The sequence below is a fragment of the Salvelinus alpinus genome, chromosome 14 (genome assembly GCF_045679555.1).
Source record: "Salvelinus alpinus chromosome 14, SLU_Salpinus.1, whole genome shotgun sequence".
Classification (NCBI taxonomy): Eukaryota; Metazoa; Chordata; class Actinopteri; order Salmoniformes; family Salmonidae; genus Salvelinus; species Salvelinus alpinus.
This window is the reverse complement of record NC_092099.1, coordinates 29,782,746-29,796,653: the sequence shown is the minus strand read 5'-3', so window position 1 is coordinate 29,796,653 and position 13,908 is coordinate 29,782,746. Positions and strand designations below refer to the sequence as shown.

At 42.3% G+C, this 13,908-nt stretch overlaps 1 protein-coding gene across 1 annotated transcript; it reads left to right on the top strand.

Annotated features, from left to right (window-relative positions):
* Positions 1–273: 273 nt before the first annotated feature.
* Positions 274–13,281, top strand: LOC139538732 (chromatin assembly factor 1 subunit B-like). The gene is made up of 14 exons (XM_071341122.1): positions 274–383; positions 805–937; positions 1,237–1,369; positions 4,217–4,340; positions 4,455–4,558; positions 4,696–4,792; positions 4,959–5,043; positions 5,145–5,238; positions 5,463–5,532; positions 5,665–5,756; positions 5,857–6,016; positions 6,257–6,802; positions 7,684–7,763; positions 8,017–13,281. Exons 2-14 carry the CDS (start codon positions 812–814, stop codon positions 8,136–8,138), a joined length of 1,833 nt encoding a protein of 610 aa, XP_071197223.1. The 5' UTR covers positions 274–383; positions 805–811; the 3' UTR covers positions 8,139–13,281.
* Positions 13,282–13,908: the final 627 nt, after the last annotated feature.

The window sequence follows — 13,908 nt, the reverse complement described above, 5'->3', positions numbered from 1 at the left end:
TTCACAGATATGTGATTGACTTGGAGTTACATTGTGTTGTTTAAGTGTTCCCTTTATTTTTTTGAGCAGTGTATGTTGTTATTCTACTATAATGTCATCTGAAATCTATTTTGAATGTCAATTTGCTGACCCCTTGAAATTACCCAGACTCAAGAGAGTCTGTGTATTTTGCCGCCATTTGGATTACTCTGGTATTACAGCACCCGGAACCATCTCTGATGTTGCAGGTTCTCATACCCGCCCCCTTTCCCTCTCCTCCTATCACTGTTGACTTCTCTACCGGAAGTTATGGACGCACTCTACGCGGGAAACCAATGTTGTTTTGTCTGTGCAGTCTGCTTGTAGACTGGACTCAGCAGAAAAGCGAAACAGCGGAAAAACAGGTAGATAGAGATACATGTTTATTTATGCATATGTTCTGGATGCATATCTGAGTAATTCAATAGGTAATATAACATTAACACTGTTCATTAGGTCATCGCAAGTGGTTTACTTCATCACACAGCTAGCTATCTGAACTAGCTAACGTAAGCTAGCTAGCGATTGAGCTAACTTAGCTCTGGCTAAGCTAACGAACATGTTGGCTTTACTAAGCAACATTTCTCGTAGGTACTGAGCTACAATGAATATATGAGAGTAGAGCACTTGAAAGTTGCTAATGTCCCAACTTTCTTCACTGCCTTCTCATTTACAAGTGACTGTTGGTGTCAACAACACAACAATTGTTGTTTGTTCAGTTGCTAGTTATAGCTAGTATCTCTAGCTGACATTCTCCTTACTCTTTCTTCCTTTCCCTGTATTTAGTAGCAGGATGAAGGTGATAACATGTGAGATTGCGTGGCACAACAAAGAGCCTGTCTACAGTCTGGACTTCCAGCACAACTCAGAGGGCCGCATACACAGGCTGGCCACAGCAGGAGTGGACACCACTGTCAGGGTGAGTACTAGCTAGCTGTTTAAAACAACCACATTGTCCAAATCGAAGTTTAGTGGTCGTGTACACAGATTTTCAGATGTTATGGCAGGTGCAGCGCCATGTCTCTCTTACTCTCTCTCACACACACTTACATATTTACACACAAACTGAACACTTGTATGCATTAGCAGAGGGCCTTTTTCTCTCACTCACACTGCTTGGTAAGGGAACAATGTAGTTATGCTTTCAGAGACAATGACCCAACGCGTGTAGTGGCTCTGTGTGATGCTGTAACGTGTGGTGTCACTTGCTGTGGTCAGCTGTGGCGTGTGGAGATGGGGACTGATGGGAAGGCAGTGGTGGACTTCCTGTCAAACCTGGCGCGGCACACCAAGGCCGTCAACGTGGTGCGCTTCTGCCCCAACAGCGAGCTGCTCGCTTCTGGAGGAGATGGTGGGTCACTATGTAGCAAACTTTTATACAGTGGGGAGAACAAGTATTTGATACACTGCCGATTTTGCAGGTTTTCCTACTTACAAAGCATGTAGAGGTCTGTAATTTTTATCATAGGTACACTTCAACTGTGAGAGGTGGAATCTAAAACAAAAATCCAGAAAATCACATTGTATGATTTTTAAGTAATTCATTTTCATTTTATTGCATGACATAAGTATTTGATCACCTACCAACCAGTAAGAATTCCGGCTCTCACAGACCTGTTAGTTTTTCTTTAAGAAGCCCTCCTGTTCTCCACTCATTATCTGTATTAACTGCACCTGTTTGAACTCGTTACCTGTATAAAAGACACCTGTCCACACACTCAATCAAACAGACTCCAACCTCTCCACAATGGCCAAGACCAGAGAGCTGTGTAAGGACATCAGGGATAAAATTGTAGACTTGCACAAGGCTGGGATGGGCTACAGGACAATAGGCAAGCAGCTTGGTGAGAAGGCAACAACTGTTGGCGCAATTATTAGAAAATGGAAGAAGTTCAAGATGACGGTCAATCACCCTCGGTCTGGGGCTCCATGCAAGATGTCACCTCGTGGGGCATCAATGATCATGAGGAAGGTGAGGGATCAGCCCAGAACTACACGGCAGGACCTGGTCAATGACCTGAAGAGAGCTGGGACCACAGTCTCAAAGAAAACCATTAGTAACACACTACGCCGTCATGGATTAAAATCCTGCAGCGCACGCAAGGTCCCCCTGCTCAAGCCAGCGCATGTCCAGGCCTGTCTGAAGTTTGCCAATGACCATCTGGATGATCCAGAGGAGGAATGGGAGAAGGTCATGTGGTCTGATGAGACAAAAATATAGCTTTTTGGTCTAAACTCCACTCGCCGTGTTTGGAGGAAGAAGAAGGATGAGTACAACCCCAAGAACACCATCCCAACCGTGAAGCATGGAGGTGGAAACATCATTCTTTGGGGATGCTTTTCTGCAAATGGGACAGGACGACTGCACCGTATTGAGGGGAGGATGGATGGGGCCATGTATCGCGAGATCTTGGCCAACAACCTCCTTCCTTCAGTAAGAGCATTGAAGATGGGTCGTGGCTGGGTCTTCCAGCATGACAACAACCCAAAACACACAGCCAGGGCAACTAAGGAGTGGCTCTGTAAGAAGCATCTCAAGGTCCTGGAGTGGCCTAGCCAGTCTCCAGACCTGAACCCAATAGAAAATCTTTGAAGGGAGCTGAAAGTCCGTACTGCCCAGCGACAGACCCAAAACTTGAAGGATCTGGAGAAGGTCTGTATGGAGGAGTGGGCCAAAATCCCTGCTGCAGTGTGTGCAAACCTGGTCAAGAACTACAGGAAACGTATGATCTCTGTAATTGCAAACAAAGGTTTCTGTACCAAATATTAAGTTCTGCTTTTCTGATGTATCAAATACTTATGTCATGCAATAAAATGCAAATGAATTACTTAAAAATCATACAATGTGATTTTCTGGATTTTTGTTTTAGATTCCATCTCTCACAGTTGAAGTGTACCTATGATAAAAATGACAGACCTCTACATGCTTTGTAAGTAGGAAAACCTGCAAAATCGGCAGTGTATCAAATACTTGTTCTCCCCACTGTATAGCAAATAGAATCGAACAAGGGTGATCAGCTTCTCCAATGCTGAAGGTGCATAAAGATGTCGGAATTCAAAAATGACATCATGGTTTTACCACTATCCATGGCGTTTTAAAACTATGGTGTGACATGGTTCAATTTTCCAAACTTGAAGCTAAAAATGGGATCATGTTTACTGTGGTTATGATACAAAAAAAGAGTAACAGAGAGCAATGTACAATACGGAAAACTTGGCAAACAAGTCATTTGTGGTAAGTGCACGGAGGCCGCCATCTTTTTGCACCTCTGGTATTGTAATCAGTTGATGCCAAAACAACAATAATATACTATTTTTTTTATTTTTGTGTTTTACCAATCTCGTTGAGATTAACTATCTCTTTACAAGAGAGACCTGGCCTAAATAGCAGCACACAAAGTTGCAGACACATTTACAACACGAAGCACTACAGTTTAAAAAACATGAATGTACACATTGAACAGTAAGATGGTTTGAGAGTGTTGTGAAACTAGGGGTCAACATTGACGCCCCCCCCCCCCCCCCCCCCCCACCACTTAATTTTCCATCATAGTGTTTAACCTAGCTTTAAACTCATTTAAAGGGACGAGGTCCTGTAATTTCAGGACCGTTTGAAACTCGTTCAAAGCGGAAGGGGCAGAGAACTGGAAAGCTTTTTCCCCCTAGCTCTATACTGGCTTTAGGCACAATCAACAAAACACAGTTGTGAGTCAGGCAATAGTTTTTCATGTGACTGCTTGATAATGTAGTTAGACTAGTAAAAAAATGGAACTGTCTCAGTATGGCTTTATAAATAAAAACGTACAAATGATTTAATCCCCTGAAGAGTTAAGGAAGGCCAGCCCACTCACACATAGAGGGTACAGGGATGTGAGAGCTTTGGAGTTGGTAACAAACCTCAGCACCCCATGGTACAGTGTTCATCATACATAATAACCTCATAGGGGCGTACATGTACAAGATATCACCATAATCAAGTATAAGCATAAAAGTAGTGCAAACAAGCCTCTTTTATCGCTTCAAAATAAAAACATGACTTATTACGGACAAAAAACAATCCAGCTTGTGCCTGAGCTTTTTCACAAGACCTTCGATGTGGGATCTTTCAAGAAACCCAAGTACTTGTAAATTGCTATGATAAGAGATATTCAGTCCACAGAGTATATTTTTCCATGTGAGTGTAATGACTGTGTAACAGATGCAACCATCCTGCTGTGGAAGCTAAACGACAGTAAGGAGCCTGAACAGGCCCAATCGTTCCAGGAGGAGGAGGAGGATAGTCAGCTCAACAAGGAGAGCTGGAGTGTGGTCAAGACCCTGAGGTGAGACCCTCTAATAAATGCCCTTATCTACAATGCATGGTCCGCTCCCTGTAATATTTTGATATGTCTTACTTCATAACCACAGCTGTGATTGTTGTTTAAATTGTTTGGTAGGGGACACATAGAGGATGTGTATGATATCAGCTGGACCCGGGATGGGAACTTCATGGTCTCTGGTTCTGTGGACAACACTGCCATTATGTGGGATGTCACAAAGGGTAAGATGTGTGTACACAAAGTGTGTCTAAATGTGTCTGTTGAGTTGTACCTCTGTGTTGTCTATTATGTTTACTCTCGGTGAATGCATGCTGTTCATTAGTTATCACACAGGTAGTAACTGTGTTGTATTTCTCAGGACAGAAGCTGTGCATCTTTAATGACCATAAGAGCTATGTGCAGGGAGTGACCTGGGACCCGCTGGGCCAGTATGTGGCCACACTCAGCTGTGACCGGTAGGAACACACCGCACACAGCCACTGGTTCTGCGTGAGAAGCCATTTTGTCTCTCCCTTAATCAGTGATTAGTGGAACTAACATATAAACAATGAACCAGCATCAACTGGTAAACAATGTAATATGATTGATTGCCAATCTGACTGTCAACTCTCTCTCTTTCAGGGTGATGCGTGTGTACAGTACTCAGAGCAGGAGGAAGGCCTACAGTGTCAGTAAGATGAGCTCTGGATCAGCTGTGGGGGGAGAGGTCAGTATGAGCTGAATGGACAATCTCCCATACACACATGAAACAATCATACACACACTGAACACTCAATGATGTAATGGTGTTTATTTGCTTCTGTACAGGTGAAACAGTACCGAATGTTCCATGATGACAGCATGAAGTCTTTCTTCAGGCGACTCACCTTCACACCGGACGGATCCTTTCTGCTTGCCCCAGGTACACAAACACAAACGAAAACGAAAACAATTACTCTGTGTATTTGTCTGGTGACTTGAAACAGGAAGAAATTGTGTCCTGTGCTGCTGTCATATCCTTTGATGTGGAGGTCATAGGTGACATCCTGTTTAGCCCATCTCCTTTCTCTCTGTCTCTCCCTCTCTCTCTGTCCCCCTTTCTCTCTCTCTCTCTGTCCTTCCTCTGCGTTCTCTCTCTATGTGTAGCGGGGTGTGTGGAGGCAGGGGAGAACGTCACCAGCACTACATACGTCTTCTCCAGGAAGAGCCTCAAGAGGTCATTGCTGCCAACCAATAACCCTCTGGGGACAATGAAGATTTAGTGAAATGAACTGAGACTGTCACAGCCTGCAGTTTGCTTCTGTATCAGAGTATAGGTATAACCTGTATCTGCCTTTCTGTATCTTAGGCCCATAGCTCACCTGCCCTGCCCTGGTAAAGCCACCCTGGCTGTACGCTGTTGCCCTGTCTACTTCGAGCTGAGGACCAAGAAGGGAGATGGTAAGGACACACACAATAGCAAAAAAAGTATAGCTAACTCCCTTCCTCTCCTCTCTATGCCTTCCTCTCTCCTCACCACTCCACTCTCCCTTCCCTACAGATGGCAGTGCCCAGCCCCTGCCCAACATGTTTGGCTTGCCCTACAGACTGGTGTTTGCTGTGGCATCAGAGGACTCCATCTTCCTCTATGACACTCAGCAGACCCTACCCTTCGGCTACGTGTCCAACATCCACTATCACACACTCAGCGACCTCACCTGGTACACACACGCTCTTCAGATGTCTTGTATTGCTCTGTTTTTGATTAGCTTGAGGTAGAAGATGCCCTTGATCTAGGATCTGATGACCCTATCCCCCAATCCCAAACTGCACTGAAAAATGTCTGACCCTGTATCAGTGTTTGGGGTAACTTCTAACTACTCCTTGTGATAATAAGTTGTTGTAGTATTATTCCAGTCTGTGTTCCATCCAGTCTATTTAGTGATGATGTGCTGTTGTAGGTCTCGGGACGATTCTTTCCTGGCGGTGTCTTCTACAGACGGCTACTGCTCCTTCCTTTCCTTCTCTCCTGGCGAGCTGGGCACCCCCCTGAAGGAACCCCCAGTCCTGGAGGTCGTCACCCCCGGCAACGGCCCAGAGAAGAAGGGCAAGAAGGCTGCCATGGCTCGCATGGTGTCCCCCGTCCCTAAAACCACAGAGAGCACCGCCACTGTCCACGCCATTCCTAAAGAGACCCCCAGCACCTCCCTCACCTCCCATGCCACCCCCCTGGTCCCTGGGGGTGAGGAGAAGAACAACCCTGGCAAGGCCAAGCCACATCCCCATAGGATCACCCTCAACACCCTGGAGGGATGGGGCAAGCCCAGCACCCCCAAAGCCACTGCTGCTAATTCCCCCAAGATCCCTACCACAACCAGCATCAGCGCCCCCTCCACCCCCAACACCCCCTCTACAGCCCAGCCCTGCCTCACCCCAAAGGCCCAAAGAAACACTCTTGGCCCCAGCACCTCTAAAGCTAGCACCACCCCTAAAGAACCTGTCCCCAGGTAAGAGCACAGACACAAGATGTCATGGATTTTTTATCTATAGACCATTGTGTGTCTGGTCTGTATTTTTGTATGCCTGTGTTTGTCTAATCAATGTAATGCTTACCTGTGAGTCAGAGTTTGTGCATTGGTGCGTATATTAGTGAGAATGTGTTTCTGCATGTGTGAGTAGCGTTTGCACGCTAAATCCCTGAACTCCCATTCAAATGGCTGGTGGTGACTGCCTGGTACCTACCTACACACAGCTACTACGTCACTGCCACATGATCACTGGATGGAAGGGAACAGTTAGACGGATAGGCTGATGGGAGCACCAGCCAGGGCAGCATGCCTAGTCTAGGGAAGGACATTGAACAATTTCCCCCCTACTGTTTCATTTATTAGAAATGTGCAGTATCTAAGAATCTCTATGCAGGTTCTGAATCCACATTGTGGATGATAAGTAATTTGTTGACATTGAGTGTGAGACAAAATAATGGCAGAGCTTGCGGCGTGTATTGGTCGTTAGCTACTGTCTGTCAGAACAAAACCCTGTCTGGTATTCAGGGTTCTTTGGACCCCACCCACTGTTAATCAAGTACCGATTATCCTGAGAGGCTGCCGGCAGACAAGATGGGCAGTGTGTGTGTGTGTGTCCGGTCATTATCAGTCTGTGAGGAGATTGAATGAGGAGAGAAAGAGCATAGATGTGAAGAAGTGCAGTTAGATTGTTATTATTTGCCGGTTTAGTTTTTCCTTATGAATCCTAAATTAGGTGCAAGTTTTTCTTATGTAGGCCGACATAAAAGCCGCATTTTGGAACTTATTCCTAAGCCACCTACTCAACAGCCGGGTAGAATCCCTCTCTAAGTCACTGTTCTCTCGCTACCTTCTGTTTTTAGACGGATATCTCTGACTCCCGTCGTCTCTAGATCTCCAGCTGCCTTTACCACACCCTCCTCCACGGAGAAAGCCAAACATGGTCAGCATATCATGCAACAACCAACACAGGGATTTGCCAAGCACTTTTACAACAAGGCCAGGGATTGGCTATGGACAGTGTTATAGTTACCTGTCTCTGTAATGGGGTCTGCCTCTGAGCGCCCAACCAATGAAACAAAATTAACATCTGAGTATACTAAATGATGTAAAATCCTATTCCTAAGAAAGATTTATTCAGTCCAATGTTCTGTCTACGATTGATGCATGTATTTTGGTTCACCTTTTCCCCCCAGAACAACCCTCTCCCCCCACCGACCCTGTGTGCCAGCCCCCAGAGTCCAAGCGGCCCAAGACCAGCACCCTGGCAGGCAAGACAGGGGTGGCTCCAGCCTCAAGGGCCACACCCAACCCCTAAGGACCCCTCATTGCCAAGAACCCTCTGCAGGACAGAGTGGTGTCAACATGCAACTCGCATATTATCAACACGCACACACAGTCACACACAGTCTAGCCTATAGAACTGCTTAGAGACTGGTGTTGTGACCTAATTTACACGCTCACAAGAGTTCACAGAGCATAGACTGGTGTTGTGACCTAATTTACACGCTCACAAGAGTTCACAGAGCATAGACTGGTGTTGTGACCTAATTTACACGCTCACAAGAGTTCACAGAGCATAGACTGGTGTTGTGACCTAATTTACACGCTCACAAGAGTTCACAGAGCATAGACTGGTGTTGTGACCTAATTTACACGCTCACAAGAGTTCACAGAGCATAGACTGGTGTTGTGACCTAATTTACACGCTCACAAGAGTTCACAGAGCATAGACTGGTGTTGTGACCTAATTTACACGCTCACAAGAGTTCACAGAGCATAGACTGGTGTTTCCTCCTAATGCAACTTTCTGTATGTTTTTGTAATTTCACATCCTGAATTCTTCTGTAGCTTAATTTATTGGATAACCAGGTAGTTATTTAAGTGATAATGCCCAAGAAGCATTGTTAGCCGTGCCAATATATCCTCCAAACACCGTCTTCGAGGGCAGTATCAATTTTATACAGCGGGTTACCAACATATTCAAATAAGGTTATTTTCATGAATTTATTCATACTATTTCATCATTCCTCAAGATATAGTCCAGACACAAATCTAGGGTTGCTACCCAAGCCGGCTGGTCGTTCGTTCAGTCTTTTTGTTCTGTATCTATGCCATACTGGCAGGCAACGTTCTTATCCCCTGCTTGCTAGCTAGCCAACTACGGCTACCTTACAGTCACGTCAAACAGTGCAGACAGAATAACAACAGTAGCTGCATTTGTTTAAGCTGCTTTCTAGTGACATTTATTTGGAAACATCCATAACAATTAGCTAATGAGACGCGATTTAGCCTGGCTTTGAAAATGTGCTCTCTCATCAGGGCACTGTTGTTCAGAGGAGCTAGCTAACAACACAGCTACAATAACTTCAAACGGAAACTGGAAAGACTGCAAACTAGCTTTGTTTCATTTGACCTTTTTTCAATTGACATTTCTTTGTTTATATTCATAAAAATGATGCCAGTTGATTCATGATTTCGACTGGCTGAGAAACGCTGCCTGTCTTTCTCGTCCCGACCCCTACAAGTTCATAACTATGGGACAGCTGGAGAGAGACAGACATCAATGTTCATACAAATCTCCATTGTTGAAAACTAAATGTTAGTCTAAAAGAAATGTGAGAATGTCTAGATGCTTTTTAAAGTTTAGAACTTCCCTGCCTGGTCTGATGAGACAGTGGATTGCGTATTCAGATGGAACAGAGTAAATGTACATTTTAACATAGATTAGATAGATTTTGCCAGTGGTAATTTGTGGAATAGACACCGGCTAGAATGCGCTTTTAACCAATCAGCTTTCAGGATTAGACCCACCCGTTGTATAATGTAAATTAAAAACTGTGTGGTTCCAGCCCTGATTGGCTGACAGCCATGGCATATCAGACCGTATACCACGGGTATGACAAAACATTTATTTTTACGCCTCTAATTATGCTGTTAACCAGTTTATAATAGCAATAAGGCAGCTCTGGGGTTTGTGGTATATGGCCAATATACCACGGCTAAGGGCTGTGTCCAGGCACTCCGCGATGCGTCGTGCGTAAGAACAGCCCTCAGCTGTAGTATATTGGCCATATGCCACACCCCCTCATGACTTAATTCTTAAATATAAATGTACCTGGCTAAAAATAAAGGATAAGAAACATTAAGTTACATATAAGATAAAACTACCTCAGTCCAAATGATGCTTAGCTCATGTATGAAACTGTACAATGGTCATTGACTTTAGTCTGAATGGTTGTCTGTAGTGGTGTTACATTGGGGTCGTTTCTCCTTTTTATATGAATGTTTGTATATTGTACTTTTTGGATTTTGGTAACACTTCAATACAATAATGCTTGTCTAAAAAAAAATATGTATTCGTTACGTCTCTCTAAACATTCCCATGAATGTTCCCAGGACCTAGGTGGTAAATCTAAAAACACTATGAAAAATCAGGGAAACCAGGTCTGGTATTCATAGCTGACTTTGAAAAGGCCTTTGATAAAGTACGACTGGAATTTATAAATGCCTGGACTATTTTATTTTGGAGAATCTCTTATACAATGGGTTAAAGTTATGTATAGTAACCCCAGGTGTAAAATAGTAAATAATGGCTACTTCTCATAAAGTATTAAAATGTCAAGAGGAGTAAAACAAGGTTGTCCACTATTGGCATATCTATTTATTATGACTATCAAAATGTTAGCTTTGAAATCAGATCCAACCATTAATATCAAGGGGCTAGAAATCCAGGGATTAAAAACAAAGGTGTCAATGTACGCTGACAATTCATGTTTTCTTTTAAATGTGTAATGTGGATCCCTGCACAGCCTCAAAGGATCTAGATCATTTTTCTAATCTCGCTGGATTACAACCAAATTGATAAATGCACCATATTATGTATTGGATTGCTAAAAAATACAACTTTTACATTACTGTGTAGTTGACCAATAAAATGGTCTGATGGAGAAGTGGACATACTCTATTCATATCCTGAAAAAATGAAATTAACTTACTACAATACATTTTTTTTAATTAGTCAAAAAAGATAATCTTACTACCATGGAAAGGACAATACCTATCTATTTGTGAAAAAATCACCCTTATAACCCTTTAGCCATATCCCAGTTTACCTATTTACTTATGCCTACACCTAACGACTTGTTTTTTAAATTATATGAGCAAATGATATTCAACTTTATTTGGAAGCGCAAGCCAGACAAAATTAAACGGGCTTATTTATATAGTAAATATGAATTTGGAGGGCAGAAAATATTAAAGGATTGGACCTCTCACTACAGGCTTCAGTCATACAAAACTGAAATTTAAATTCAAACTGGTTCTCTAGCTGATTAGTAAGAATGGCTCACCCCGTGTTCAATAATGGCCTTTTCCCCTTTATTCAGATTACAACCTCTCACTTTTGGTTATTTGAAAGTAAAATAATCTCCAAAATATTGTAATAAAAAAAAAAACATGCCATAGAAAGCTGGTTGCAATTTCTGTTTAATCCACCAGAAAAGAACAAATATTACAACAAATAGTATGGTTAAACTCAAATATACTAATTGATAAAAATAAAAATGTAATGGAAAAACTATGTTTAAAAACAGTATAATCTTTGTAAATTATATCATAAATAGGACTGGTGGAGTTATGTCACACTTGCAGTTAACAAAAATATATGGAAATGTCTGCTCTATCCAAGATTACAACCAAATGATTGCAGCATTACTACAAAAATGGAGGAGGCAAGTGGAAGGAGAAGGAACTTGTCTGTTGGCCCTGCATTAAAGACCAAAATTGGTTAAAGGAAATTGTGATAAATAAAAAAAAAAGTATACCAGTAAAATTAAAGGACCATAAAAATGGCAGTTGAGTCATACAGGTTGAAAAATAGTTGGGAAGAGGTTTTCGATGTAACGATTCCATGGCACGTGGTTTATGAACTGATAAGGACTCTGGATTCAAAACTTTGGTTTTCAATTTAAATTATAATCCAAACATATCAAAATATATTTTAAATTTGAGATTATTCAAAGTAGCCACCCTTTGCCTTGATGACAGCTTTGCACACTCTTGGCATTCTCTCCACCAGCTTCACCTGGAATGCTTTTCCAACAGTCTTGAAGGAGTTCCCACATATGCTGAGCACTTGTTGGCTGTTTTTCCTTCACTCTGAGGTACAACTCATCCCAAACCAACCTCTGAACAGTTGATGTTCAGATGTGTTTGTTACTTGAACTCTGTGAAGCATTTATTTCGGCTGCAATTTCTGAGGCTGGTAGCTCTAATGGACTTATCCTCTGCATCAGAGTTAACTCTGGGTCTTCCTTTCCTGTGGCTGTCCTCATGAGAACCGGTTTCATATCGCTTTATGTTTTTTCCGACTGCGCTTTAAGAAACTTTCTAAATTCTTGACATTTTCTAGATTGACTGACCTTCATGTCTTAAAGTAATGGTGGACTGTCATTTCTCTTTGCTTATTTGAGCTGTTCTTGCCTAAATATGGACTTGGTCTTTTACCAAATAGGGCTATATTCTGTATACCACTCCTACCTTGTCATAACACAACTGATTGGCTCAAACGCATTAAGAAGGAAAGAAATTCCACAAATGAACTTTTAACAAGGCACACCTGTTAATTGAAATGCATTCCAGTTCCAGGTGACTACCTCATGAAGCTGGTTGAGAGAATGCCAAGAGTGTGCAAAGCTGTCAAGGCAAAGGGTGGCTACTTTGAAGAATCTCAAATATAAAATATATTTTGATTTGTTTAACACTTTTTTTGGTTACAAAATTATTCCATATGTGTTATTTCATAGTTTTTATGTCTTCTATTATTCTACAATGTAGAAAATAGTAAAAATAAAGAAAAACCCTTGAATGAGTAGGTGTGTCCAAACTTTTGACTGGTACTGTATATGGAGGATACCTCCATCGCAGTTCTGCAGATTTTGCTGCGAAGAGACAGAAACATTAGATCGCATGTTTTGGTACTGACCATATGTAGCCTGTTTATGGTCGCAGGTTAAGGAATGGCTGATGAATTGCAAAATTTATCCGGAGTGAACTCGGAAAATAGCACTACTGGGTGATTTGAAAAGTTATAGTCAATCGATCAATAATATAATAATACTCTTAGCAGAAATATTTATAATTAATTTAGCATCTGAGCTAAATAGGTTATATTGTATATTTGTATGTTTCCAAGTCATGATGAATTACGGTTGTATGTGTGTTTGCTACTAATCTCCTGTTAAGTGTGTTACAGGCCAATGGAGAAAACAGTTAAAGGCATACATGCTCCAAGGCCTACTGGAAGTGACCGTAATGGCAGCACACGTTCTTTTGACCATACCAGACCATGGTTACCATACTGTTTGTTTCTTTAGTTTTAATGATCAGAATTCGTTTTGTGAGAATTTTCTTTACATTTTTGTATCCAGAAGAATGACAAATAAATGAATCAAACTGCACATTGGATTTGTATGTGTCAAGACTAACATTTTGCCACTCTCCATTGTTGTTGAAGGATTAGAATGGAAATTGTATTAGGACAATTATATTGAACAATTTAGCCACTAAAGAAACAACGAGAATAGAAAGGTTCAGAACTTTTGTGAAACATCACAGCACAGTGGGAAACAATATGGCAATTAGAAATTAAAACTGGATGATGATCTTTGGAGATCGATGGAAGGGGTTTAGGGTAGCTGTAGGGTGGGACTGAAAACAAACAAAAAAGATAACTAATGTAAAATACACTACATGGTCAAAAGTATGTGGACACCTACTTGTCGAACATCTCATTCCAAAATCATGGGCATTAATATGTAGTTGGTCCCCCCCTTTGCTGCAATAACCGCCTTCATTCGTCTGGGTAGGCTTTGCACTAGATGTTGGAACATTGCTGCAGGGACTTGCTTCCTTTCAGCCACAAGAGCATTAGTGAGGCTGGGTATTGATGTTGGGCGAATAGGCCTCGCTTGCAGGCGGCGTACCAATTCATCCCAAAGGTGTTTGATGGGGTTGAGGTCAGGGCTCTGCAGGCCAGTCAAGTTCTGCCACACCGATCTCGACAAACCATTTCTGTATGGACCTCG